The sequence below is a fragment of the Oreochromis aureus genome, linkage group 5, assembly GCF_013358895.1.
Source record: "Oreochromis aureus strain Israel breed Guangdong linkage group 5, ZZ_aureus, whole genome shotgun sequence".
NCBI lineage: Eukaryota > Metazoa > Chordata > Actinopteri > Cichliformes > Cichlidae > Oreochromis > Oreochromis aureus.
In genome coordinates, this window is record NC_052946.1 from 23,039,410 (window position 1) to 23,067,265 (window position 27,856).

General features: G+C 38.8%; 1 protein-coding gene across 5 annotated transcripts in view; it reads left to right on the forward strand.

Annotated features, from left to right (window-relative positions):
• Positions 1-27,016, forward strand: part of pparg (peroxisome proliferator-activated receptor gamma) — a 40,212-nt gene extending 13,196 nt beyond the window's left edge. For 3 of the 5 annotated variants that reach the window (XM_039611777.1, XM_031731393.2, XM_031731395.2), the window contains exons 2-9: positions 7,035-7,331; positions 7,601-7,767; positions 10,562-10,700; positions 16,821-17,020; positions 20,005-20,134; positions 20,810-21,003; positions 21,266-21,509; positions 24,178-24,425. In XM_039611777.1, coding sequence (XP_039467711.1) covers positions 7,040-7,331; positions 7,601-7,767; positions 10,562-10,700; positions 16,821-17,020; positions 20,005-20,134; positions 20,810-21,003; positions 21,266-21,509; positions 24,178-24,425 — 1,614 coding nt within the window. In that variant the 5' untranslated portion in view covers positions 7,035-7,039. Of the gene's footprint in view, positions 1-1,627; positions 1,784-7,034; positions 7,332-7,600; positions 7,768-10,561; positions 10,701-16,820; positions 17,021-20,004; positions 20,135-20,809; positions 21,004-21,265; positions 21,510-24,177 lie in introns of those variants that run through there. The other 2 variants (XM_031731394.2, XM_031731392.2) reach the window with 2 other exon arrangements.
• Positions 27,017-27,856: the final 840 nt, after the last annotated feature.

Here is a 27,856-nt window from a genome sequence, read left to right on the forward strand (position 1 = left end):
GATATTTGGTAGCATCACTGAACTCAAAAGCCTTTGGCTCAAAGAGTTTTTTCTTTTTTTGTGTTTAGTAAGAGTCCTAATTTAGATTTCTTTTTAAATGTTTGTGTGTTTCTGCTGTTAATGCAAGACTCCTTTCAATAGAATAGATTAAAATTATGATTAGCAGGACATTTTAGGATTAGAGAACAGCCTCGGTTTTGTTTTGTTTTTGTTTCTTTTAAAGAGGGAGGTGCATTTTCTTTGATTTATTCGTGCTTATGTTAATTTTGCTTCTCTCCTGATCTGACCTCAGGTTGACTTAGTGTTATCAGTGCTCAATTTTCCTAGCTTTTGAAGTTGACACAAAAAAAGAGAGAGAGACAAAAATCAAATTGAAATCAGAGAAAGGTTGTCTGGATGCTGTTTTACTCAGAGCTGTGCCAACCAGACAAAACTTGTGGTTTCTAACCTCCCACTGTGTCAAACTTTGAAGATTTTTGGTGAGTAAATTCAGTACCAACCAAGTATGTGGGTTTTCAGACAAGAGGAGACTCTCGATTCTACTGACAGGGCAGTCCAAACCTCTGCCTGACACCTTAGGTGCACATGGTTTTCCATCACTCTCCTGTTTGATCATTCAGGTGCAGAGGGGGGAGGCCCTTTTCAGGTAATTCTGTCCACTGTGGCTTCACACCACCAGAATTTTTTTTTTTTTTAATGCGTATGACGATGGTTTTTTTCTTTCTGGGTATTTTTTTCTCCTTTTTTTGCATTTGAACTGCATTCGGCCTTTTAAAGTTTGCTGTTTTTTTTTAAGTGCATCTCGTACCATCCCGTTTTGTAAATTTGGTTGCTTAGTCAAATAAACCACAATATTTTTACAATGCATGCTTTTTCCAGTGTCCCACAGCTTCCTTATGCAGGACTAACGAGGCAAAAATAAAGCACACTAATCTTTTCAAAGAATTTGTGGGGACTGTGCAGACGTGCAGGCGGGCATATCTTGGTTTTAGTCACTGACAGCGAACCACATACTGTTTTACATGAAGAGGTCAGGAAGTCACAGAACTCTCTGCACTAACTCTCTCTCTTTCTCTCTCTGTCGCACTTCAACGCATTCATGTACACAGAAAAGCTGGTAAAATAAATAGCTTACTGTGCAAAAAAAAGAAAGAAAGAAAAGAGGAAAAAACACTCTCTTCTACAGGGGAAATACTCTGCAACATGTCACTTTATCGTCAGGATCTCATTAAAGCAACGGCTAGAAAACTGTTAGACTGAGTTTTGTTTAGTAACTATGCAGCTCTTCTTTGTAGTGCACGTCTATATTTACCTATTTTTCTTCACTTAGTTGTGATATATGAAAAAAAAACCTGTTGCTTTTTTTTTGCAAGAACTTTTTTTTCAGCTTTCATGTGGAAACAGAGTATATTTCCAGCCACATGTGTTGAATGAGAGATTGCCTGGTTTGATATGCGTGGTTCAGCCCTCGCCTTCAGACAAGTTGAATAGTTTTTATTCAAACAGAGAAGATAAGAGTGTTACTGCCTTGAATGTAGCAGGGCAGGTTCTCCCTTTACTAAGTATACGAGGCTGATTTCTGTGTTAACGTCTCTCATTTTCTTAACTCCTCTTTACCCTTGCCTGACTTACGTTTAACAGCACTCTTGCTGGAGTGCGGTTAAACACTCAAAAAGAAGAATTATGATGCTGGATTTTTCCTGACTGTAAGGTTTTTTTCTTCTTCTGCACGTTTTGCAGCTTTTAGTGCTTTTGTTACGCTTTCCTAGTAGTGCTTTAAAAGGTAAGTAAGAGGCTTGTTCCCTTGATTTTCAAAACAGCGTTCAAAGCTACAGACAGGACTTTAAACGCTTTCTGTGAAGTAATCTGATCCCTTGCATTTCAGTTTCTTTTGGACCAAATTATTGGCGCTGTGAAGAAATATGAACATTAAAAAGCGTCACATTTGTTTTGCAACTCGGTCCCTGAAGAAAAGATTTCACATCTCTGAGTCTGACCCCCTGTTTTTCCCTCTTTTTTCCAAAGTTGCTGCATCCAGGCTGCAAAAAAACAACACGACACTCGCTCTTAAAGTTAACACTTTGGTCTTGCTGTTTCATGTAATAATAACTTCTCTCTCCTCTTAAGTAATTGGACACTTCTTGTCCCTGTTTGTATGAGCTCATTTCGCAGAAAATGCTGATGTGCTTCGCTGTGTGTTTGCGCCCACACACACTGTCTGGCTTGTTCAGGTACAGCAGCCTGCCAGACCTGCCTGCCAGATTGCCGTTGGGCCTTTGTTATTAGGTCGCGAGTGAGGCAATAGCCAATAGAAAGTACTCCTACACACTGTACTCTTACGTGGAAATCAAGTCCTGACATGTCGAAATTTGAGAACTGGCAGGAAACAACTGTCACACGTGCTCACATGTACACACCTTTTGAAACATACTGCGTGTCCCTTACTAGTCATCCCTCACTTTTTATAAAGTCTGACAGGCTGCTTTCCCACAAACCAGTCTGATAAAATCAGGTTAATTTGGTTGCTTTTGCACTGTAGCGTTTCCCAGAAGAGGAGCTATAGGAAAAATACTTTTTACCTTTGATTGCAACATGATTTAAGCACCTTGGTTTAACTGCCACTCTGCAGCCTCCTTCCCTTTTTTTTCCTTCCCATGTGGTGGTGAGCACTGAGCATGAATTTCCTAAGATAAGAGTTTTTTCAAAGTCTCAGGGGTCCAGCTTGATTTCTTTTGGTGGTCTGGGAACTTGCTCTCTTTCACCCTTCCTGCTTTATCTCTCTTGCCTTTTGTCAGAACTCGCGCTCCTGCTAATTTTCTGTGTCCTGATGTCTTCATGCCAACGAGAGCGCAAGTTGCTCCGGTGCTATTTTAGCTTTAGATCAGCTGGCACCTGGCCAGCATATGGAAAAATATCCAGGTTTCTCTGTTTATTAATAGTCACCAGCTTCCAGGGCAGTGGAAGTTACAGCATGTGGACACGCACATGCCTTCTCTCACTCGCTGTGAAACAATGTCACAGTTGATGTGAATTTTAAGTGGACCCCCTATTGATTTTCGCCACCACATTCCAAACAAGTAGAGAGGAAACAATATGCAGTTGAGGAGGATGAGGAGGATGTTTGTTCCACAGGGATGTTGTGCCAAGTAATTTGGAGCCATTTCAAGCCATTTTTATAGCTGGTGCTACTGTGCCACCTGAGTATTGCTATTTTGGCTTTGTCCTGTTGCATAATTTGTTGTATTCTTTTGTTACACTTATTTTTTTCCAAATCAGGCAGTAAAGGTTGAGGAGCGGAGGGAGGTTTATTTTGAGATTTGGTGGTGATTGCGAAAGGTTGTTTGGAAGGTCACTGAACTTTTTTCTCTATTGATTATTTATAAATTGCCCGCTGTCCTCTGTGTTTTTTCACTGTCTCTTCAGTTTAAATCAAGGTCAGAATTTCAGCACAGTCCTGTTACGAGCACAGGAAATATATCCAGTTTTCATTGCTGATGTTTAGAGATCGGCCTTTCTCTTCCCATCATAAACTAGCAAAAATAAAGAAATCTAACAGACTGTTAGACTGTTAGGAAAAATATCAAATGGATCCCACTGTGCATTAAGTCAAGTGTTACTTTAATCCAATGAGCATTAGCACGTAAGTTAATTTGACACAACAACATGAAGAAAACAGATACCCACTACTGTACTGAAGGTGTGTCAGTTGAAAATAGCAGCTAAATATTCAGATATACTTATTTCTACCATAAAAGTAAAATTAGAAATGAATAACATAAAAAGTGCGGTACATAACTGATTTAAATCTGCCAGTATACATTTGGGGTCTGTCTCTTACAATCTGCCCCCAGTGTGTACAAGTGTGTAGTAATGGTGCTCACAGACTGCATACAGAAGTTGGTGATAGTTGCTATGATGCCATTTATTGGTTAAAGCATTTCTGCACCGTCCATGTTGTTCCTTGTTTTTTTCATAAACTCGCTTAGTTTTGCTGTACAGTTGCATATTTTACCATCGAGCCAGAGCAGCGTCGGTGTTATGCTGAATTGTGCTGATAGACAACCAGATAACCTTCTGGTTAACACGACCGAGGAGGACACAGAACAGCAGGGCATGTGCAGGTCAGACTTTAGGAAGTACTCCTAATTTCTCTAAAACTTGAAACAGATCACTCATCAGCTTGGGAAAATAGTTTTAAAGCGTGACCCCACTCGAAAATTACAAACGAAATGAAAATGTGGTAAAAATATTCGGCACTCACAGTCATTTTAACCTTTGGTGAGTTTAGTACCCACTTTTGCGTCTAGAAAAAAAAATCTATCCGGTCATTCTCCCGGTTTGCCTCTGTAGTCTATTACATTTTTGATATTTTTGTACTTGTTTTTTAAATGTGGCTACATTTCTCTGTGAAGGTGTAGTTTAAAGTAGCTTGTTTATCACTAAATTTGTTGTGGTACCTGTAAAGGTGGGCTAGTTTAGGTTTAATAATGGTCTTTTTTAAATGGGTATCGCTGTGCTTTTTAGTTTACAACCTCTGGGCGTAATCTGTGTGAGTACAAGTTATTTATTTATTGACGTATTTATAGGCAATAGCAAAGTGACTAAGTGACTTGAGCCATCCAGTTCATACGCTCTTGTGACGACCCTGAACAAAAATCACGAGTCCATTCAAGATCCTGCAAGTTTCTGCAGAGTAGTCCTTAAAGCTGTTGATGTTTTCTAAACTCGAAAGACATTTGTGCTGAAATTTTGACCTTTATTTAAACTGAAAGGGCCAAAAACAAAAAACCCCACTGTGGGCAGTTGGTATATAATCAATAGAGAGTGAAGGTTGATGATCTGAACTAGAGAACCGGCCAAACAATCTTTCGTAACTGCCACCAGATCTTAAAATAAACCTCTGCCAAACAACCTTTAATGTCTGATTTTGATTAAAAAAAAAAAAAATTTCAAGTAAATATATTTAATTCTACAACAGGACAAAGAGCCTCGAGTGGTCTCTAGGACTAGAAAAGCATTGCGTAAATGCACTCAAGTGAAATGTACTGTCCTTAGCTAGCTGAACGTTTCCACGATGCGAGCATAGAAATGTGGCCCTCGGTTGCTTATTGCGGTGCCAACTGGTTTCCCCTTTAGCGGGTGTGGTTTTCAGAGAATGAGTTCCTGTCTTTATTTGTGAGCTTACTTGGAACTTTACCAATGAAAACTTCAAAAAACACAAATTCAAGAAACCGCAGTTTCGAGCGTAACATACCCCACCAAAAAAAACAAACATGTAACATAAACCTGTTTGCAACGGTCTGCAAAAGTGTAGTTTTTTCCAAGAATACTGCTTTTCTAATACATTACTGTTCATACTGCGATTTAGAGTGGATGCTAATTGTTCTTCAGAAACAATTTCATCCTAAAAGATGCTTTATGGCAGTATTTTGACCTGCACCGGTTGGTGTTGAGCAGTCTGACATTGTTTTGCAGTGAGTAGATAAGACTGCTGCAGCGCAGAGCCAGGGATGAATTTGCATGTCATTAAATCGGTGGCAAAGGTTTAGATTTACAGCTACGCCATTCTGAGAAAGTAATGTTCTACATATTTTGATATACAATGATGATTTTTTTTACAGGTTTAATAATTGCCAGGGGGACAAACTTCAAGCAATATGAGTGACTCATTTTATAGAGCCACTGTCTGGGAAGGCTATTTAAATAGCCTACATCCTAAAAACAACATATTCTACAACTTGTACATTACATCAGGGCCTTGTGCAAAGGTAGCCAGGCTTATACAGGCTCGTATGTGGTTTGCTTTCATGTGGACTGCAGTAACCTCCGTCTAGCGGACTTTGATCATCTGGGCTGTTTTTTTTCCTTCCAATGTTTGACCATCTGCATTAGAAGGTGAAATGACACAAGAACTTTAATTTATTTATACTAACAACAAGCTGAATACCCAGAGGGTGCTGTTCAGTAGAAATCAAGAGATTGCACATATTGCTTCGGAAAATGTTTTCTCGGTGTTGACAAATCCCATGAAAAAAGATTAAGAACCAACAAAGAAGTGGATCATAACCATTTGTCATTGTAGCCAAAGCTTATTTTTCCATGTAACTGTTAGCAATGACGAGAAACACATCAAAATGCCAAATCATTGTCCTGGCTGCCGTACTTTGGCAAGTGCAACAAAGACAAAACAATAAGTGCACCTTTTTGAAGGATTTTTTTGGTTTTGTTGCTCCTTTTAAAAGAATAATTTCATTCTGTGACCTTTTTCTGAAGATTTCCATTTTCAGAAAAAAACAAATGATTATAGGTGAGAGCTGCAGGCAAGTTCGTGCAGTCTGAAAGTATGCAGAGGCAGACAAAACATTCCAATGGATTAGTTATCAATTAGAGAAATAGTGGTAAACACCAACCGTTTCCTTTAAAAAAGTTGCACAAGATTAAATCTTCAGCAAATAAAAAGTAAAATTCCTAGAAGTTGAAAAAGATACTGTTCAGTTTTTACCACCAACCCAGTCCTTAAGACACGAGGAGCTGCAGAAGCTAAAGGCCTGCATCCTTGGCCTGCTTTCTATGTCCTGTGGTTGGGCAATCACACAGCGAGCCACCCAAACAGCAGCAGAGGAAGGCAGTGTTTTGAGCAGAAGAGACGTTCCTCAATGCCAGAGTTCATTTTGTACTGCCTGTGACACAATCAGCGCTCCCTGTTTACTAGATAACAGAGACACTGCAGGAATGAAGTAAAGCACGATGGGTACTCCTTGTAGTGTTTTTTAGTGGAGTGTGTGCGCACGGCCGAATGTTTAGAATTTTTCTGAGAAGTCCTTTTTAATTATTAACAACTGTACATGTGGATGTGCATGTGGACATGTGTTTTTATTTACATATACATCGTCCTATCCTTGCATCTTTCGCACCAAGTTTTCTGCTTTCTTTTATTCTTAGTGGTTATTGTTTTTCTAATTATGTTAAGTTAAATTTAGCTGGCAGCTGATTTTTGAATTAACTCGCATACTTGCCTTTTCTCTCTCTTACAGTAGACATGGTGGACACCCAGCAGCTCCTGGCCTGGCCTGTTGGCTTCAGTCTGAACACAGCAGATCTGCCAGAGCTGGAGGACAGCTCCCACTCGCTCGAAATGAAACATTTGTCCACGTTTGACTACGCCTCCATTTCCTCCTCCTCCATCCCTTCCTCCCTGTCTCCCCCGCTTGTATCCTCCATCCCTTCCGCTGGCGTGGCCTATGACCTAAGTCCACCGCAGAGTGAAGAACACCTGACCAACATGGACTACACAAACATGCACAGCTACAGGACACAACCAGACATGTTCAGTAAGCGCATCAGAGACAAATGATATAAACTTGAAAAATACTTAAAGTGTAACAAAGCAAGCGGTGAGCTGACTGAGATGTAGACTGAGATTAAGAGATGTGTTGCATGCATCAGTGTAACTATTAAAGCCAGTTATGGGTGACAGGATGCAGATTTATAGAAGCATGGTTTAAGCAACCGAGTGCTGAACTTTTAAATGGATGTAAGAGGTGAACTTTTTGTGCTTTCTGTCTGTCTTCCTTTCTGCGTGATGGTGTTTCTTGATCAGATTCCATCAAGCTGGAGCCCGAGTCACCTCCACAGTACTCAGATAGTCCCGTGTTATCTAAGCTCCCAGACGATACGTCGGCGGCAGCGCTAAACATCGAGTGCCGCGTGTGTGGGGACAAAGCGTCAGGGTTTCACTATGGCGTCCACGCCTGTGAGGGCTGCAAGGTAAGGCCGAACGATCTCACAAGGGAAGACGAAAATAACGATGGGCGTAGAAACATTTCAGATCGTTTCATAATCTCTTCATTCGATTCCTTTTTTTTGTTATGTCCATGTACCGGTTTACAACCTCAAAATATTCAACTTATTCTTACAACAAAAACAAATAAAAACAATCCTCACTGAGGTTTGTCATTGGTTATAATTTTACTAAACTGCACACAGCGGTTGACACGATTCATGTTTAGGTCAATTTGTGGATCAGTCGATACATTTTAAGCAGGGCTCCGTCTTTGCTCAGTTTTAGAAAGGATTTTTTTAAATGGTTTTCAATCATCACAGAAATGATTCATGTGTTAAATCGTGATTCATATCAGTAGAGAGTGTGTTAAGTCTTTTTCTTAAAAAGTAATGCTCAGATGATTATAAATCAGCAGTCATACTACTTTCAAGTCGTGTCAGGAAATGGTAATGGGTGTAACAATTTCTACTGCAGCTCTTTTCTCTCTCTGCCACTCTTTTTCTGTCACTGTGTGTCACCCGTCAGTGAAACTTGTTGGTGGAATAAATAATTCTATAATGCATGGAGAGAAATGTGCTTTTTTTTTCAACTTTTTGATGTCTGCCACTCTAACCACAAGCCCCATACATTTTCCACTCAGCGAGGGCTCAAGATAGGCGTGTGCTTCTTCAGACAGCCACCCATTTAAACTCTCTGTCTGTTTGTCTGTCTGTATAGAGTATAAATAACTAATAGAGTGTGGGTGAAGTTTCAGAAATATTTCCATTTTCTTTGAAATATTGACACATTACAGAAACATGAACATTTTTCTCCAAACCCATATGAGATGGATTTTTCAGAATCGGCAGCAGGCCTGCCTGTGCATCTTTTGGTTTAGATCCAAGAAGCGTTTGCACGTCTGAAATCAAACTAATTTGAAAAGAAACCTTCACTCTGGCGCTTTCACAGAAAAAAGAAACTGAAATGCAGCAGCTTGTTACTGACTAGTATGATTCAACTTAGTGCAATACAACAGGCCTACTATAAATACTGCTTATTTACTAGGAAAAGTCCAGCTGAAATATTTTGTAGTTTTCATAATGTTAGGAAATACAGATTTAACATATGCCGTTTTTATCTACGTTAAAGAGCGTAATTATAAAACGGCTCATTTATGCTGTTTTAATAGCATAAATGATCGTTTTAATAGTGACTTGTTCCTTTACGATTAACTTCGTTTTAGGCTGACATCACATGTAGTAAACACAAGCTACCAAGCCAAATTTAGTCTTAGTGAGGTTTTGCCTCCACGGGTAGCAGAGTCTATTTTCTGTAGACATGTTCATGTCTATTCTTACACACCTGTACAGTGCTTACTGTTACAAGGCCACTGATACCACTCAGTGGCCTTGGTGCCCTCATCACTCGTCAAGTTGAAGCTACGAAGCTTCTATGGAATGAACAGCTTCATGTGAATACAGACCGTGAAAGTAAACTTACAGACCCGCATATCTGTTTCATGACGGTTATTGATGGATTGGTAATCCAAATGACTAAACTCAAAGGGTGAATGTGTTTTTCCTGCAACAGGAAAACAGTCATGCCATATTCATTCAGTATGAAATACTGTGTAAGAGAAAGGGCTGATCAAAGAAGGGGGCCTTTTTTCAAAAAAAAGAGTTTTCACTAACTCGAGGATTCACTTTGTTTGCCTGTCTCACAAACGTCCTTCCAGTGGATCGTAACCATGGATTTGTTTTTGGTTGGCTTAAGCCTTAACTCCCTAGAAGAATGAACAGAGCCGCGAGCTACACATGATTTATTCAAATGATCAGTTTTTCTTGTAAAATTTGGACTCGTACTGAACCACATAATGCTGACAGTTATGTTTTTTTAGCTGCAGCTTGCATTGTAAAAACAATCAAAAAGAACACGACCACTGACAGTCACCTTGAACTCCACCACAGTGTTAAAACAGAAGCTCTTTGACACTGTTGCGGAACAAGGGTTTCTGTTTTTCTGCCGCCGTAAGCTGTCACTCTGTACCGTCAGGGGCTGAATGAAGGTGAGGTAGAGTAGTTATTGTTCTGCTGATGTCTCAGGGGAGACTCACAAGAAGAGGGGGGTCAGCCAAGCAGGCAAACACTTAATTGTTTTAAAACAGAAAACATTCTTTATTGAGGTGGAGTCTTGACCCCTTTTAACTTCCTTCTTCTTTAAATAACCTATGATTAAAAAAGAAACATCTGTGGATCGTAGGAATGTAGATGCTTATTTGAAAAGCCTTCGCATAAAGTCCTGATGTCAGTTTTTATTCTCACTGAAAATTCGCCTTTCAAAAATTTGCAGCCCATAGGATTTTTTTTTTCCTTATACACTGCTCAGGGTGTAGGAATGTATACTATAAGTTTGACCATGGCTACACATTAATAGGTAAGATAAGCTTCTTTGGTCCTAAGGTTGAAGACATAATGTGTAAATTTGCACAGTTAACTTTTCAATAGACTTGTTGGCCCAATGATTGGCTTCCACACAGATTAGAAAGAGCCAGGTGTCTTATCAGTATTTGTCAGTCAGTAGAAACTGCGTCGAGCTAGTTTTCCAGCAATTAACTTGATTCAGAATTTGAATTATTAAATGAAATGTTAAAACTTTTTTATGCCCCTCAATCCTTTTTGATGAAGGGATCAAATATCCATTAGAATAGGGCTTATTTGAAAAATGTTGCCAGAGTAGGCAGAGCCACCATAAGAACTGAAGTCACTACATGTGTACTAATCGTATCCCTCTGTTTCACAGGGTTTCTTCAGACGCACTATCAGGTTAAAGCTGGTGTACGATCACTGTGATCTTCACTGTCGAATTCACAAGAAGTCGCGTAACAAATGCCAATACTGTCGCTTCCAGAAGTGCCTCAACGTCGGGATGTCACACAACGGTAAGCCGGTGGCATTCATACACACGTTTTCATGACAGTCTGCACACAGTCGGAGCACGCGTGGGTCGCATTTTTTATTAAACTCAAATATGAACTAAAAAAAAAGTTTACAGCAAGAAAAGTTGAAGCTTCTGTGTATTCATTTTTCTTTTTCATCCCTCAGAGAGGAATGAAACCCCCTATTTATATGTCTATAAATAAGCAGATGTAGGTAAAAAGACCGATTCTTCTTTGAAAGTGAGGTCCAGGAAGCGCTTCTTCTCGGACTAAGTACTTGTGCCCTTTGAGAACCGCAGATGCGTGTTGACCACACTGCTTCCAATTTAGCCTTTGAGGTGTCATAGTAATGTGTGCACAAATCTATATCACTGTCTTAGATGTTGCCAATTCTTTCATCTCTGGTCTTTGGCCTGTGTTGCAAATCTTGGTTCATGTTTTAGTTCCCATCATGCGCGCAGTGTGTACCCGCCACCGCCCAACTGATTCATATCACAGTAGAAATTCAAAGATGAGATTCTGGTGTATAGCTAACTATAACGCCTATCAAAAGTTCTAAATTTTGACCTGCCTTTGTGCTTTATTCAACAAAGGCCTGATAGTGACAGATATGATAGGTGTGAGTAGCACACCTATCAGAGGCATGCTACTCACAGCCTGACTGTTTTCACTGCATATCATCAAAAATGTGTTATAGCAATTCTGTCAGCTTTGCTGCTGTTTGAATGTGTGAAAATGTGTGCCAGCTTCGGTTTTATTCGCACAAGCTTTTGCTGGTTGTGTAAATTAAGTTTGTACATCAGCCACGTGAGTGGGTCTTTTTTGTTGTACGTGCAGTTATAGAGGGTTGACATCATAATCAGTCAATTTGCCTCCTTCAAACGATTCCACAACATAATTATAATCATGGTGCATTCTTAACTGGGGACACGAAGATCTTTTTACACTGCTAATGTCCAACAGTCTGTGGAGCAGTTAAATAATGTTCTCTAAGTCCAGAGGAACATTTACATACAATAAACACATGATTACATCACTAATATGATCCCTTAAGAAAAAATAAATCAATGAAAACACGCATATGTTTGCCTCTCATGTACCAGACATTTGTACGTGGAGCTTTTTACTGAGATACAAGTAAACAGCTGTTAGATGACCTCACCATTTGCAAACTACTCCACAGAAGTACAATATGCAGAGAAACTGTCTACTTCAAAAGAAAAAAATCTCTTCTTTCATCCGTCGCTACGAGACTATAGAATAGTTTTGTTTTGTTAGCTTTTGTTGTCCAGTCAGGCGCATCAACAAGCACACCTGACTCCACCTCCTCAGCAGCGTTTCATTATGAACCCCGTGAGTAAATAAGTATACTCTGGTTATGTTTGATTGATGTCTTCCTGATTCTCCTGTTATATTTGTTGCACCTGTTAGGGTTGGACACATTATAGGTCTTTCCCTTCTCGTCGCACTTATAGCATGCTCGCCATACCTCGGTGAGGTCTGAAAATTAAAATAACTCTGCAAATCATGACAAGTCAGAAAGCCCTGCTTCCCACAAAGAACGCTTCCCCATCTGCACTGAAAAAAGTGTGTGAGGTCATGAAATTTGTAATAAATAGTGAGCATGCATTAGCTAGTATTTTGGTGGCTGTAACACCACCAAAGTAATAGCTTTCCTGTCGATTGCAAACACAGATTTGAATACTCTGATGAAGTAGGTTTGCCTGCTGCACAACCACTGGTTTGTTTGTTTTTTTAAAAAGCAATGACAGCGACAGGAAATTCTCTCATACATTAGTGGAAGTGTGGCTACGCTGAACTCTGTGGTCAAGTGGGCAAGAAGTTGACAGAACAGGAAATAACAAAGGCATGATGGTAAATTATACAACTTTTTATCAAACACTGATGTTGTTGCTGCCCTGTCATTGGCCTTGCACTTGCTGAAACTTAAGCTTTTTGTATTTGGCCGTATTGCTCTAGAAACAAGCAGAATTCCCCCTTTCAGAGCAAACAAGGTGATCTTTGAAGAGCTCCGAATAACTCTGCTTCTCAGGTAAATTAATGGGGACTGTACCTAAGACTTAATTAGACAAACCACTGAAAACACTGGCATGCTTGCATGGTATCGGTGTGCTGGATTCAGAGGAAGTCTTTTTTTTCCCTACTTGACAGCTTGTAATTGCAGCATGTCAAAAACAGTATGACACTGTAATGGACAGCAGGGGCTCAATACCTTAACCTATATTTAAACTGGCTTCTGAATGATTGATACTGGAATCACTTCAGCATTTTTTAAGTGGCAGTTTTTTTAAGGGGCAGTTGGACTGAAAGGTGAATGAACACAAGGGAGCTGGCCATCTACCTGTGTTGAAAAGAAAACCTTAATCTTAATATATGTATATATATATATATGTATATGTTAGCAGTACTCAGCTTTTCTTTAACAGGATGTAAGTAAGCACCTGCTTAAGAGGCCCTGGGACAGACCAAAGTAACATACCGGGGGAGTTTAGTCAAGGCATTTCTAACATGTGTAGTCACTTAAATCATATGTAAACAAACTGCTTTATAGATAGTTCTTCATTTGGGTTTGTTACAGACTTAAGCCATTCCAGACACTCACCTGAGGAAGTTAAAGTATAAAAGGAAACCAGTTGCATTCAGTGGTTTTGTTAGTTCTGCTCTAATAGTAAATATTAAAAAGTTGATGGATGTATTTTATTACAGCCTGATGCCTCTTTGGTGTCAGGAGTCTTGACTCTGAAGACTGAGGTGAATATTAAAAGGTGGAAAAAAAGAATGATTTTAATGAAGTGGTAGATGATGATGGAGGTGCCACAGCTTACTTACCCAGTGGGCTAGAGCAGGAGGCAATCCTGACCATAGACTGGATATGTGGGCAGATGCAACCTAAATAGTGAGAAATGCCATATTTTACCAAGACTGAGGCCATAGCTTGATTATTTGGTACCTTGGGCAGAGGCCATCTTGGGGTTTGTCCAATCTGTCAGACATAGCAGCTTACCTCCACCAAATAAGTTCCCCAGTTCAGCCATTGCCCATCATAAATACACCGATTGTAAGAACGGGAACAGATTTAAGTCATTCCCCTTGAAAGAAGCTCACCTGGTAACTCATATATATTAGTCTGGTAACTCTTACATGTTAGTCATTTGTAACTGTGCTACCCACTGTCTTAAAGCTTTGCCCCTGAGATGAGTAAAAGCCAAAGACATTATCTGCTGTGGTTTTTATCTAGGTAGGCATAGCTAGAGAGGTGGGGACAGATTTTATTTCCAAACTTCTACAGCAGGTTTATCACCTACTAGGTGTACAAACCACCCCCAGTCAGAGCGTTACAGCAAGACCCGGAGGAAGATGCTGCACAAAATTGACAACGGTTCAGAAATTCAATTCATCACTGAAAACACTGGCATAGATGCGTGGTATCTGTCTGCTTCAGAGGCTGAGGGAACAAGTTTTTCCTACTTGGCAGCTTGTAACTGTAGTTTATTGGAAACAACATCACATTAACGCAGGTGTGATCTTATCTCTAAGAGTTTGGTGCCAGATGAATTATACATTACAGTCTCACAGTTTCATGACCAAAAGGTTCTTAATTCAAGCTTTTTTTTATCCATGTCTCCTTTATCTAAGTAATGAACTTATAGCTGGTGCCGGTTAGCACGAAAGGTTTTGTCAATCATCATTGTAAAAGTCTCCTGGACTTGTTGTCACACTTTAATCTTAGAACTCAACAACATTATGAGCATCTGCTATCAATAGAAATATGTTTTTTTCTACCCTGCTGTTGCTTATCTCTGCGTCTTTCTCTCTACCTCCACCTTTTCTGATATCACTCTGGTGTAATAGGTATAGCCGGAGTTGTGTGGGTTTTTGTTTTATCAATGATTGACTTACGTTGAACTGATTTCTCCAGCTTGCTGTGTCACTGCCGTAGGCGCGGTGCCCAGTAAGTGGTAGGGCCACTTTAGTTTGTATGCATTTGCTTAGGGTGTGCAGTCAGCATTACATAATCACGTACACACTGCAGTAAATTCAGAGCTGGGAATGAAATGGAAATCAGGAATAATTAATGACTTCCACTGACAGAAAAAGAATGGTTCACACCTTGGTGTCAGATTTCTTAGAAGAAAAAAAATGACATCCACATCAGCCATGTTACAACCACAATGCTGCTTTCATGTACACACAGCAGGGCAAGGGAAGCATTCACTTGAATGCTGGTAGATAGATATGGCGTTACCTCCTACTTTCATCTGCCAGTGGACCAGTTATTTCTGCGGAGGTTCACAAGTCGCATCTTGCGCTTTTTTCTTTTTTTTATATGTTGGTTTTTTTTGTTGCTAATTCTACAAAACATGAGTTGCATTTTACATTTATTGACAGACATCAGACCTTACTGCTTTACAAAGTTACAAAGTCTAAAACTGACACGTAGTATTCAGAGAAATTGTCAGCTTGTAAAATCTTTTTTCTCATTCGCAAATTTAATTTTGTCACAGCATAAAATCAAGGCTGACTATAAAATTTGAAAAGTGTTATGCAACTCTCTTAATAGAAGATACATTTTATATAGTTATTATTTGATCAAATGAAATATTTATAATATATTTAGTTAAGGGCCATAAAATACACATACTTTTATCAGGTAATAGCCATTACAGAAGGTAAACCATTTTACATTGTGTGAAAATTACATTAATGCAATGAAAGCTGTTACATTTCAGGTCAGTATTTATATGGGTAGTCCCATTGAGACTCATACCTCATTTACAAGAGAATACATTTATCAAACTCAGCTGAATCCTAAAATAAATACCTAAAAGGCTGGCTATTCAACAAACAACTCAGCTTTTATAAAGATAATTAGCCTTTGTTGGGTTTATGTGAGAGATTTTCGGTGAACTGTGAAAACATCAGTCCGTACACAATATCAGAGTCGACAAAATGTTGTAATTGCCTCATAAGACACACCTCGAAAATCACAGCAGAATCATTTGTCATCTTTTGATGCCACTGGATTTTCCCTTTCACTAAAGAAGCCATGAGTCATATGACTCATGTGACTGTTTAACATTCAGAAATCTTTGAGTTATTAGAGCAACAACAAGTTTTCCATTACTTAAAATCCAAGCTTGAAATATTGTGACATCGCAACGGTTTAAAGAGTAGTTACCTAACATTAGCATTGTTGTACATCAGGTAAACGAAACACGTCCCCTGTCTCACACGAAATGTCCCACATATTCATTTCATGCTGTGTTCATTGGGGTTTTTAGTGCTTCAGTATGCCGTAAAATCTCCTGTGTTTGCTCTAGATGGGTAATTCTGTTGACATTAGCTGTTCAATTGGATTCATTGCTCATTGATCAAATATTAAAGATGTGATAAAGAAATTAAACAATCTAACAGAAAGTAAATGGGGTGATGGAAAAGGTATTTAAATCCTTTACTTAAGCAGGTATTGTACTACAGTGACTTCAATATAAGTATACAAAATAACCAGCTTTTAATAAAGTCATTTTTTTTATTTTTCATTTGCTTAAGTAGAATATTGTTTATCAACTGGTCTGAAATAACAGGAAATGGATTTCAATCACATGACATGGTCAAGACAGATTTATTTTTGTGTATGCTAATCCATCACATGTAGTCACTTCCAAAAATGACCTGTTTGAGCAGGAAAAAGCTGGGATTTATTCATGTCTACATAGCTACACATGAATGAGCATATTGTACTAGATGTTACAGTCTGATACACAAGTAAAAAGTGTGTTTTACTTCTGTTAAAGCTAGTTTACTAAAGGAAAAATGTAGTTTAGAAAGATTTTTTAGGGTTCCCCATGTTCTTTGAATTAATTATTAAAGTTTTCATCCTAAAGGAGCCTAACTTATGTTTTGTAAAAGTTAAGCACGTGGTAACACGTGGTTTGAGGTCGAAATGTCAGTCAAAATGGTATTAATTCAAACTGGGACTTTCGAGGTCTCGTGACTCCGGTAAATTGACTCTATGCTTCAGGTTTTGCGTATTTGCTGTGCACATGTGATTATGTCTGTTTTTCATGGTTCACCAGAGTGTTCTTCTGTTTCCCTTCCCAGCTATTCGTTTTGGCCGAATGCCTCAGGCGGAGAAGGAAAAACTGCTAGCCGAGTTCTCATCTGACATGGAGCACATGCACCCGGAGGCAGCAGATCTGAGGGCTCTGGCCCGGCATTTGTACGAGGCCTATCTGAAATACTTCCCTCTCACCAAGGCCAAGGCCAGGGCCATCCTCTCTGGGAAGACCGGAGACAACGTGGTAAGCAGCACTCTCTAAATTCTCATTTGCTTTGATTCGGATGTGTACAAAATCGGCAGACAGATAGCGCTCAACATTGGCATTCACAGGACAGAAAATAGATCAGAAAAAAGCTGTATTTGAGCACTGCTTCTTAATATTAGACCAACATTTGAACTGATAAGATATTTGCAGGTGTGCATGTGGTTTCACTTGTCTTTGCATTCCAGGGATATATCAGCCATGTCATCTACTCTACATATACTGAACGTTCTCATCTTGCTGATGAGAGCTACTGAACCAGTTTCTCTTTCCTGTTTGCGACATGTACAGCACAAATTTGACCTATATATTTTTTTTTTATATCTCCCATTCTGGAAACTATCACAAGCAAGGATGACATTAAACAGAGTCAAGATCATAGTGAAGAGGCCAGGGGGAAAAATCCATAACTTCATGCAGCATTTTACCAAAATTTAGAAGTAGGACATAGACAAGGCCTTACTGCCCTATTACTCTTTACCTTCACTTATACAAGAATTAAATTTAGTTAGAATTGTTATTAATACTAAACCAATAATATGATTTAAACTCTTAAGTATTTTAAACCTTTTACTCAGCATGTTTTTTAACATTTGTCAGCATAAATTCCTGTGAGCACGCTCAGTTTTGACTCAGATGAAGCTTTTTTAGGCTCTTACTGCTGTGTTAACTCAAAAAGTGGATGGACTGGTTTCAACATGTCTTGGCTGTTAGAAAATATCTCAGGTTACAATGGTCAAACTACAGAACAGGGTGGTGTTGCTTTTAGCGGTCCTTTTTTTTACAGCCATGGCTTCAACAGTCCTGCTCAAAACATGCTTCAACAAAAGCTGAATCGAAGAAACTATTTAGCGTTTAGAGTTTTCCAAAGAGACCTAATCAAATAGCTTTCAAGCAGAACATACAATATATCTCAAGCGAATATTTTTATCCACTTTGCATTGATCCACAATACTTTATTTTATTTTTGCTTTTAATTTAACAGTTTTCTCCTTTTTTTTCTCCTTGTGATGCCACTATTCTTATATGTGAAGTTGCTTGTTGTGTATTATTCATATAGTAGTAGTAGTAGTATTACATTCAGTGTGGCAACTGCATTTTTTCAACCAGACATACATATGTGATATGGAGATGATGGCGTTGGCTTGATATCAGATAGTACTGTCAGCCTGTTACGCTGTGTTTCCATTATCATTCTCACATTGTTCCAACTGCAAGTAGTTTCAGTTGGGGATTTGATTTTAGTCTCTCCAACCAATCGGCAGAGACCAACATATCTGCAAGAATCTAATGTCATTTTAAGTTGACACTGATGCATAGCCATGTCATCATACTGGTTTTCCTGGGCTTTAAGGAGTGGAGCGGAGCAAAGTAAAAAGCGCATATGCTCTGTGCTTGTACCAGTAACTATTGTTCCTTCTTCTTTTTCTTGGTACTGATGCTGTTTGACTAATACTTCCATGGTGCACACTGGACAGTTTTTTTAACCGATAAAAACACAGAATCGTGTCACAAGATGTGAGATGAGTCACTGGAGGTCAAAAATTCATTGGTCTGTTTTCAGACAAATGACGGCTAATCATCAAAAATATGAAAAACATGCTTAAAAACTCTCAGCGTGAAGATATTTACAGTATTTGTGAATGTGTACGTTTATGTAGGCTTTTCTGTGAAACCTGATCACTTCATCTTCAGTGACTTTTTCCCTCACATAATAAAAAAGGTGGATTAGAAACTTTGAGCGTATTATATTCTTAAAATGTAGAAGGAGCTTCTTAGTTTTGGGTGTTTTACACGTGTTCTCAGATAACTCTCAGCTCAAGGTTGCACCGCATCTCTTTCGTCTGCTTGTTATGACTGTTCATCGTGGTGATTGCAGCCAAATAGCACTGAATCGTCTCTTTGTTTGAGGGACTTCTTGGTTATTTACTAAACCAAAGCAATCCTCCTGAAACAAATTGGGAGTCAATGATTTTAACTTTCGTAGAATATTTACATTTTTTAACAAGCAGAACCTTGATATGAGTTGATGTGTAATCAGTGTTTAACTGCACCGGAACTCCAGACACACCATCTGAGATAAAAGAAGAGATTTTTTTTTTAACCTTGGAAAACCATCATTGTTTAGCTCCATTATTTTGGAAACGGAGCTACATTGTCTCTGTGCAAGATACCTATTATTTTACCTTGTTGTATGAGTGATTCAGATAAAATGGAGGTTTGATTTCTTTGTTATACATATTGTTCACACTAGATAAATTTAGTTTCCAACTAAGCTACACAGTATAGTGTTTTTTTCTTTTTGTACATTTAATAATGTTGCTAGTGGCAAATGCTAAAACGTAGCATTACAGTCGCACAAATAGACTAAAGGTATCTTTATATAGACTATATTTGTTTAACCTCTACAGATACAGTGATGTTTGTAGCAGCAATCCTGAGTGTGTTGAAAGAAATTGTATGAAAGCTGGCACTTATAAGAAAATGGAGGCGCTCGTTGTGCTTGCACTGAACAACATACATACAATTGCTGTGTAAAGACAAAACTAACAAACAGATTCCTGCACAGTGAGCACATAAAGACATTTCACTCCCCCCACTCAGTTTCATTCACTCATGCAGGAAATGGGTTGTTCATTTCACAACTTCTAGAGAATTGCCTGCTTTAATTCCCTCTATTCCCACTACAATGAAGATTTATGTGTGTGAATAGCAGCATTCATGTTTCAGGCCAGTGCGTGTCAGTGTTTTACTAAAGTAAGAGTAAGGTAGCTCAGATACCTGGAAATGATGTTTTTTTTCTGTGTCGGCCTGCAGCTGAGACCTTCTTTATTTGGCTCATCATACAGATGAGACTAAATGTCGTCAGAAGACCTCTAATCGACTTAATTTTTTCTCTTTTTCTTTTCTTTTTTCCTTTTCTTCTGCATGCTCCCAAAATTTTCCTTGCACTCTACCTGTAGCCTTTTGTCATCCACGACATGAAGTCTCTAATGGAAGGCGAACAGTTCATTAATTGTAAGCAGATACCAGTCCCAGAGCACCACCAGCAGCAGCAGCACCAGACCTCCACTCTTCCACCCGTACACGGAGGTGGGTAGTATCAAATTACTCTGTTAAACAACACCTTTTGTTGCAATGTGCAAAACATATTGTTTGTCTGTTATTGTTCTGTTTAGTATTAGGAATGCAATTAGCTACAGCAATGTTCCTGTTATTCCACATTAAAAAAAAACCTTTACATTGGAATTAATAGTAATAGCAATTCAACATATACAAAACAAAGGCTGAAACTCAGACAAGCTCCTTAAAATGAAAATCACAACTATTTAAACTTCTTCATTTACCAGTTTCACCCAGTTTTGTCTATGTTTTTTTTTTTGGTTTCCACATAAACCAGATAATTATCAAAGCACACATATTAACCCAAATTCATTGCATTGGTTTTTCTGGGGGGAAAAAAGTGCTGTTTTTAAATTTTTCAAGTCCAGTTTTACTGGTGCTGATAAATTATGTTACCTATTCTCAATTGTACCTCTGTATCTTCTGTCATATTCTCTTCATCAGTCAATAATTGTATTGTTATTTTCTAAAAGTCTTGCAGAAAAATGGAGATGAATGATGATCGAGAGATCTAGAAAGACACAAAATTCAGCAATTATCTGTTAACTCTTTGTTAAGTGATTTTTAGCTTGTTATATAGTTAGCTTCTCTGTTTTTCTTGTACTCCTCCAACTAAATTAAGTACCTTCTCTCACCTGGCATCAGGCTACACGGAAACGCACCCAATGTCAGAAAGTGAGGTTATGAGAATGACGGGCTTCGGTGGACATGGAGAAGCAGACGCTGTGGAGCTGCGTTTCTTCCAGAGCTGTCAGTCTCGTTCAGCAGAAGCAGTGAGAGAAGTGACAGAGTTTGCCAAAAGTATCCCTGGATTTGTCGATTTGGACCTAAATGATCAGGTGAGATTCATCAGTGGTTCATCCATTCAGTCCTGATTGTTGTGGAAGCTCTTTTCTGTTCTGAAACAACTTTAAAATAAGCAGTTTTGGACAATTTCAGTTCAGAAAATGATCAACATAACTAAGTCAACATAATGGTTAGCGAAGCTCATTGCTGCTTGCAGTTCTAGATTTTGAATGAAAATGAAGTTACGACCCAACTATCATTTCTACTAAAGATCTTGCCAGATTTTGATACAGTCATTGTGTTCTTTATTTTCAGGTTACTTTGCTGAAGTACGGTGTGATTGAGGTTTTGATCATCATGATGTCGCCTCTGATGAACAAAGATGGGACCCTCATCTCCTATGGACAGATTTTTATGACGCGCGAGTTCCTCAAGAGTCTCAGGAAACCTTTCTGTCAAATGATGGAACCAAAGTTTGAGTTCTCCGTCAAGTTTAACACGCTGGAGCTGGACGACAGCGACATGGCCCTATTTCTGGCTGTTATCATTCTCAGTGGGGGTGAGTGTTTTTATTATTGTTTGTTTTACTATCTGTCCCCAGTTCACCTCTCCTGACCTTCGGAGGAGGAATCTGGATATGTGAATGGTTTAGAGCACTACTCTTAAACCTCCCAAAACTCTCACAGATTCATTGTGTCCACTGTTGGACATTTAGAGTTAAAAATTGATTATGAGTATATCAGCACTTTATTGGTGCTGATATACTCATAAAAGAAAGACTGCAGGGATACAGAAATGATTAACATGTCATCTGCTGCATTGATGTGTTGAATGAACCGTTTTTCCATATATGGCAAGAGCACGATTGCATACATAAGATTAGTCTGGGGGCGGGTAATGGTGTCGACAGATTTTATTGACAGTTAAAATCTCACCTCAAGAATAAACAACCCTTGCTGGCCACATCTCCCCAAGTACTTTATCATCTAGATTTTATTAGCCGCCTGATTTTTTTCTCAGTGCAAGCTATTGCTAACATTACAGCAAGCGATTGCACCACAGTCTCCATTTTAGTCTAGGAGTGCAACCACATGAGATCACTCACATTGCTCCCTCTGCCCTAATATTTCTAATAATTGTAGAAGTTTTCTGTATGTGCACGATGAAACAATTTCAAAATTGGCATGGATTTTAAAACGTCTGTAGTCTGAGTTTAGACTTTGAGTTAACAGGACTGACACCATTATCGGTTAATATCTGTCTATTAAATTGATGCTGCACACAGCTTAACCTTGCTTTGCGTAACAGCTGGAAGCAGGGAGAAATAGCTGTTCTGGCAGTGTTCCTTATTGAGGGAATCATGGCTGGCTACACAGTGAGAGGGATTGTGAAAATGTAATCAGTGGAAGCTATTGCATGTGTGCAACCCCCCGTAAAAAAAAAAGCCCAACAGCATGTAGCAATACGTTAAGTGTATGTAGAAAAATTGTCTTTAACACATGCAGAAAAACCATCAAAGATCAACCAGCATCGAGAGTAGCTGCAGTGGACAGTTCAGTGTTTTTAACACATGGTTTGACTTCACTGCAAATCTTGGTCACATTGGGTGGTGCAGCGCAGTGGTTAGCACTGTTGCCTCACGGGAAGAAGGTAGTCATTTGAACCTCTTTGTAAGCCTGGGCCTCTCTATGTGGAGTTTTCCCTGTACAAGTTTCCTCCCATAGCCCAAAAGCATGCATGCTAGGTTAACTGGTGAGTCCAAACTGGTCGTAGATGTTCATGTCAGAGTGCCTGATTGGCACAAGTAATAGTTGTATGGTGAACTTTCCAGGTCGTACCACGGCCCATGACCATAGACAGCTGGGATAGACTCTACCCATCTCTGTCCACTTGTGACCTTAAGTTGGATTTAAAAAAAATCCACGAAAACTTTTCCACAACATGGACTAAGCTAAAGAACCAGCAACAGCAAAAACATAAACTAGCCTAAACAAGCGTGCACCACATATGCGTGACATTGCCCCCTTGTTGGTAGCTACAACATGCATACGTGGGTCTGCAAAGTTCTATGTAGCATCTACTAATGCACTACTGTGTCAGCTGCTTAGCACAATAAGAATACCATGATCACCTACCAATAAAACCACTTGTGCAATCTCATTTTTACGCCTTTCTGTTTCTGTACAGAGCTAAGCTAACCGCTTCCTGTTTCCTTACCGATATATATTAAACAAATACAACACTGGCGACCCCATTCTCAGCTCAATATTTGGCAGAAATGAAACAAAAATACTTTTTTATTTTAATTATTCGCATTTTTAAAAAAAAATCATTCCAAGGTTATTTCATGTTATCGCTGTGCTTCTGCCAGACAATGTGACTTTAATTTACATCCATGTGTATATAAAGTAACATAGTTAACTGCTCCAAGTAAATCCAAGTTATACGCTCTCTGTATTTAACACACTATCTCCGGCCAGCCTCGGCCCACTCATAGATGTATTGGATGTTTTTGGGAAGGGAGTCTAGCAGAACTGCAGTAAACAGCAACTGCATCATGTATAGGCAGATTTACAAACAGCAAGTTGCATGTTGGTGACAACATTTTGACTCACTGTATCTTGAAGAAAAGAAAAAAAAAAGGTGAGGTTTCACTGGCAACCACATGAGCAACTAGCAATCACTCAGTCGAGTTGTTTTTATACAACTTTGACATCTTTTAACAAACATTTTTGTTCTAGTAATATCACAGTAAAGCAAGCAGGGACCTAAGGGTTTAAAATCTAAAATGTTAACAAATCAGACCAGCTTGTGAACACTTGTGCCTCACCCTCTTATGTCAACAGATCCTAACTGCTTAGTCTAGTATTGGTCATTATTATAGTGCTGCTTGATAAAAACCTGACCTTGGATAGCATGATGATTAAAATTAAACATTTTAATTAAATATTAACCTAAATGAGAAATATTATCTCTTGAAATCGAGATAAGCATTCTTAACCTAAACTGAGATGTTTTCTGCCAGTGAATGTGGATAATGTTTAGTTATTTGCACCTCTCCATCCAACATAAGTTTTAAACTTTAGGTCATTTTCCTTTCTTTCATGTCTATCGGTTTTATTTCTCTTCTTATGCCAATTTAAATTTTCACCTACCTGTTTTAATGGACTTTGGATATATTGTGGTCAGCCTCTCATTTATCCTCCTTATCTCTGTAATGTGTCCAGACCGCCCAGGCCTGCTGAATGTGAAACCCATCGAGCAGCTTCAGGAGACGGTGCTTCATTCACTGGAGTTGCAGCTGAAGCTAAACCATCCAGACTCTCTGCAGCTGTTTGCCAAGCTGCTCCAGAAGATGACAGACCTGCGTCAGATAGTCACCGATCACGTCCATCTCATCCAGCTGCTTAAAAAGACAGAGATAGACATGTGTTTGCACCCGTTGCTGCAGGAGATCATGAAGGACTTGTATTAGAATTCAACAGGAGAAGAGGACAAGTACAGAAAGGGGTGAAGAAAAATACCGTGCTGTGCAAAAGTCTTGAGTCACCCTTGATTTAAGAAGTAGGTTCATCAGTTTTATTGCAACGTCTGCAAACACACATGGGAATACATTATATAAAGCAAAAACAGAGTGTGTACTTTAAGTAGTTCTCAGGAATAGCTCTCCAGGCTTCTTGAAGGACATTCAAAGCTCTTCTTTGGATGTTGGCTGCCTTTTGTTCCATTCTCTGTCAACATGATCCCACACTGCTACAGTGATGTTAAGATCAGGGCTCTGGGGGAGATGTTCAATTGTGTGTTTTTCTATCCAGGTATGCTTTTACTGCATTGGCAGTGTGTTTGGGATCATTGTCATGCTGTAAAGTTAAGCCATTGCCAATCAAACACTTTCCAGATGCCTTTGTATGGTAGATCAAAATCTGACCATAATTCTCTGCACTCATAATTCAGTTTTGACAAGATCTCCAACACCGTTGGCTGAAATGCTGCCCCAAACCATGACAGAGCCTCTGCTGTGTTTTACAGGTGGCTTTAAACACTCGCTGTTTTGCCTTTCTCTTGATCTTCTGCAGACTGACAATGATTTGAACCAAAAAGTTTAAATTTGGATTCATCGCTCCATTAGACTGGTTCCTCTGATTTCAGTCCGGTTTTTGTGTAACTTTCTCCTTGTTCCCCTTCCTTAAGAAAGGTTTTTTCACTGATGGCCTTTTCTGATGAGGCTTCACTGAACAGTAGATGGATCAGCTGAAGGTCCAGATGCATCTCTCAGGTCTTTGCTGGTCTTTTCCTATTTCTTAACATACATTTCAGATACTATTCATCTGCTGTTTTTTAGGCCTGACACTTCTTACTTTGTCCTCAACTTGTTCTGTTTCCTCAGATTTTTTAAAGACATACTGCACACTTTGCTGAGATATGCCAAGCTTTCAGCTAACAGCACTTTGGGAATCACCTTGGTGCTGAATTTTATTTTATGCCTGTCAAACTGTCAAACTTACCTTTAGCATTTTTGTACATTCAGCTAAATAAATTATGAGCTTTTGCACCCAAGTAATAAAGTTACTAAAGACACATTTCGTTGGTTGCTTGCTAAGTTGTCTGTAAAGTAGACAATTGTTTATCCTTGGAGTTTGTTGTTTTTTTTATCCTCAATAGTCAGCGTTGAACAAACAAAACAAAAAGAATCAGGTACAACGACTGGACTACAAATGAGTTACAAAGCAGTCAGTGTCTACAGAAAAACTTAAACTAAAGACATTCAGAAAGCCTGGAGAACAATTGCTCAAGACCACTTGACCAAATTACAGGAAACTCTGGCTCCTTCAAAGTAAAATATGGAGAAATGAGAGTGACTGAAGACTTTTGCACAATACCATAAAAGTGAAAAAAAAAATGAAAAGAGATTGCTTTTAAAATCATGAGTTGAGATTAAGCACTTTGTGCTGTGTGTGTGCGTGTGTTTTGGTAATAAAGTCATGTAGCCAGACAGACTGACTAACTGAAATTGAGAAAGAGATGAGGAAGAAGAGGAAAACAGAATTCAGGGAAAGAAATGCAGAATCTGAGTATTAGATCTTGTCTAGACAGTCTGCATGTGAATAACTTGTGGTGCACAGTCATTTTAGCCTCTGCTGAGCCTGAACCCTCTGCTGAGCAGGGTGCCAACTTAAATATGAAACTACCACCTATTGCACCAAAAGTAGCGTCTGGGACAAACTGAAAGAGAGGGGATTTTCTTATTGGCGAGCTCGAGGGTAAAATTGTGAATGTTCAACACAGCCAGCTTCAAGTGCCTCAAGGAGAAATGTATCACTGTGAATATATGACACCATGTCTCACACAATACAGTATGTGTTGTTCATGTGCAGCTTATCTACACGGTCAATTACAGCCATCATAAGCAGCACCAGCAGCAGTGTGTACGTGCTTCAATACCTCTGTGGACACGCACAAATACATGAATGCTTACACACACGCTAAAGCAATGCTCAGACAGTCCTTTTCTGTTTTGGCATCAGGGTGAAGGTGCTATCTCTTTTTAATCAGCTTTATCCAAAAACAGAAATCAGATTATTGCCTTTAACATATTTTAGACGCCTGCAGAAACTGTGAGAAACTGTTGAGCCGACCAAAGGCACATTGCCATGATGATGTTAGCTGTTTGCTGAAAAATAAAAGTGTATGTGCCATATTGTGCCTTCAAGAGTTTATCTTTAGCTGTTTTTTTGTTTTGTTTTTGTGAAGTTAATGTCATTTTAAAAACATTATATATATTATACATATTACATGTATGGTATGTATTGACTTTTTTTTTTTTTAATTGTCAGATACAATTGACTTTTTAGCCTTGGTTGTATTTCAAATTCTAAAATACTGGTTTGAGTTATAATTTTTGCTATGAAATTATTTTGTATGTGTGGACCAAATCTACTATATCTGATCCATCAGGTGTTGTTTTCAGGAGGGGGCTGTGCAGACAAAAAGAGTGGACTGATATGTTTGTGGGGAAAACAGAATAAAGAAGTTGTAAATAAAATATTTTTTAACTTTTTACTTGAAGCCTGTCTCTTCTTTAAAAGTCGTGGAAGCTTGCTCACACATGTTTCATCAAAAACCATTTTTAAATACTATATTTCCTAAAGGCATTCCAGTCATTCAGACTCTTGGAAATCTGTTTTACAGTCATTACATCAGCTGCTCCTCGGTGTCTATTACCAAACACACACACGCCCTGTTGGAAAGATTGCAACACATGAACTATGTTGCACTGTGCCGGAAGACCAAAGTCTGTGGATACAAATATGAACAGCAAGCAGGGAAGTGGTTTTACTTTTTTAGAGTTCTGGGTTTTTTGGTTCTGTTTTTTTTTTCTTTGCTTTTTTTTTAGGTGGCATTACATTTTGTCTCTTTTTTTGACAGACAATAACAAAACAAAAAAAGAGGTGTGTGTGTGGAAGGGGGGGGGGACTTATACAAATTCTTAGAAAAATAGGATTGAGATGGGATCGCGTGCGACAACAAGGTCAAACTCAGGACATCAATTATTAACCCACTCAGACATCAGGTCAACTCGATGCCTGGCGCAACTTCACAAAGCTCTCTGACTGGCTGGCTCTTTGCCAAACAACAGCTCACAGAGTGTGTGATCACATGTCTCACTTACAGAAGATGCAAGGGGTTAATCTCGGTGACAAAAAAGCACTCTTGGGGTCAGTTCCTACAAAGTTAACACTGTTAACATTGGTTAATATATCAGAAGTCCTTAAACTAAACAGGTAAAATAAACAACATATGCTATTGAAAAGTTAAATTGAGACATAAAAATGCTATCTGTCTCCCTGTAAAAATATGGTATTTTTTTCTTAGGTAATTAATGAACTTCCGTCTTTATTTATTGGC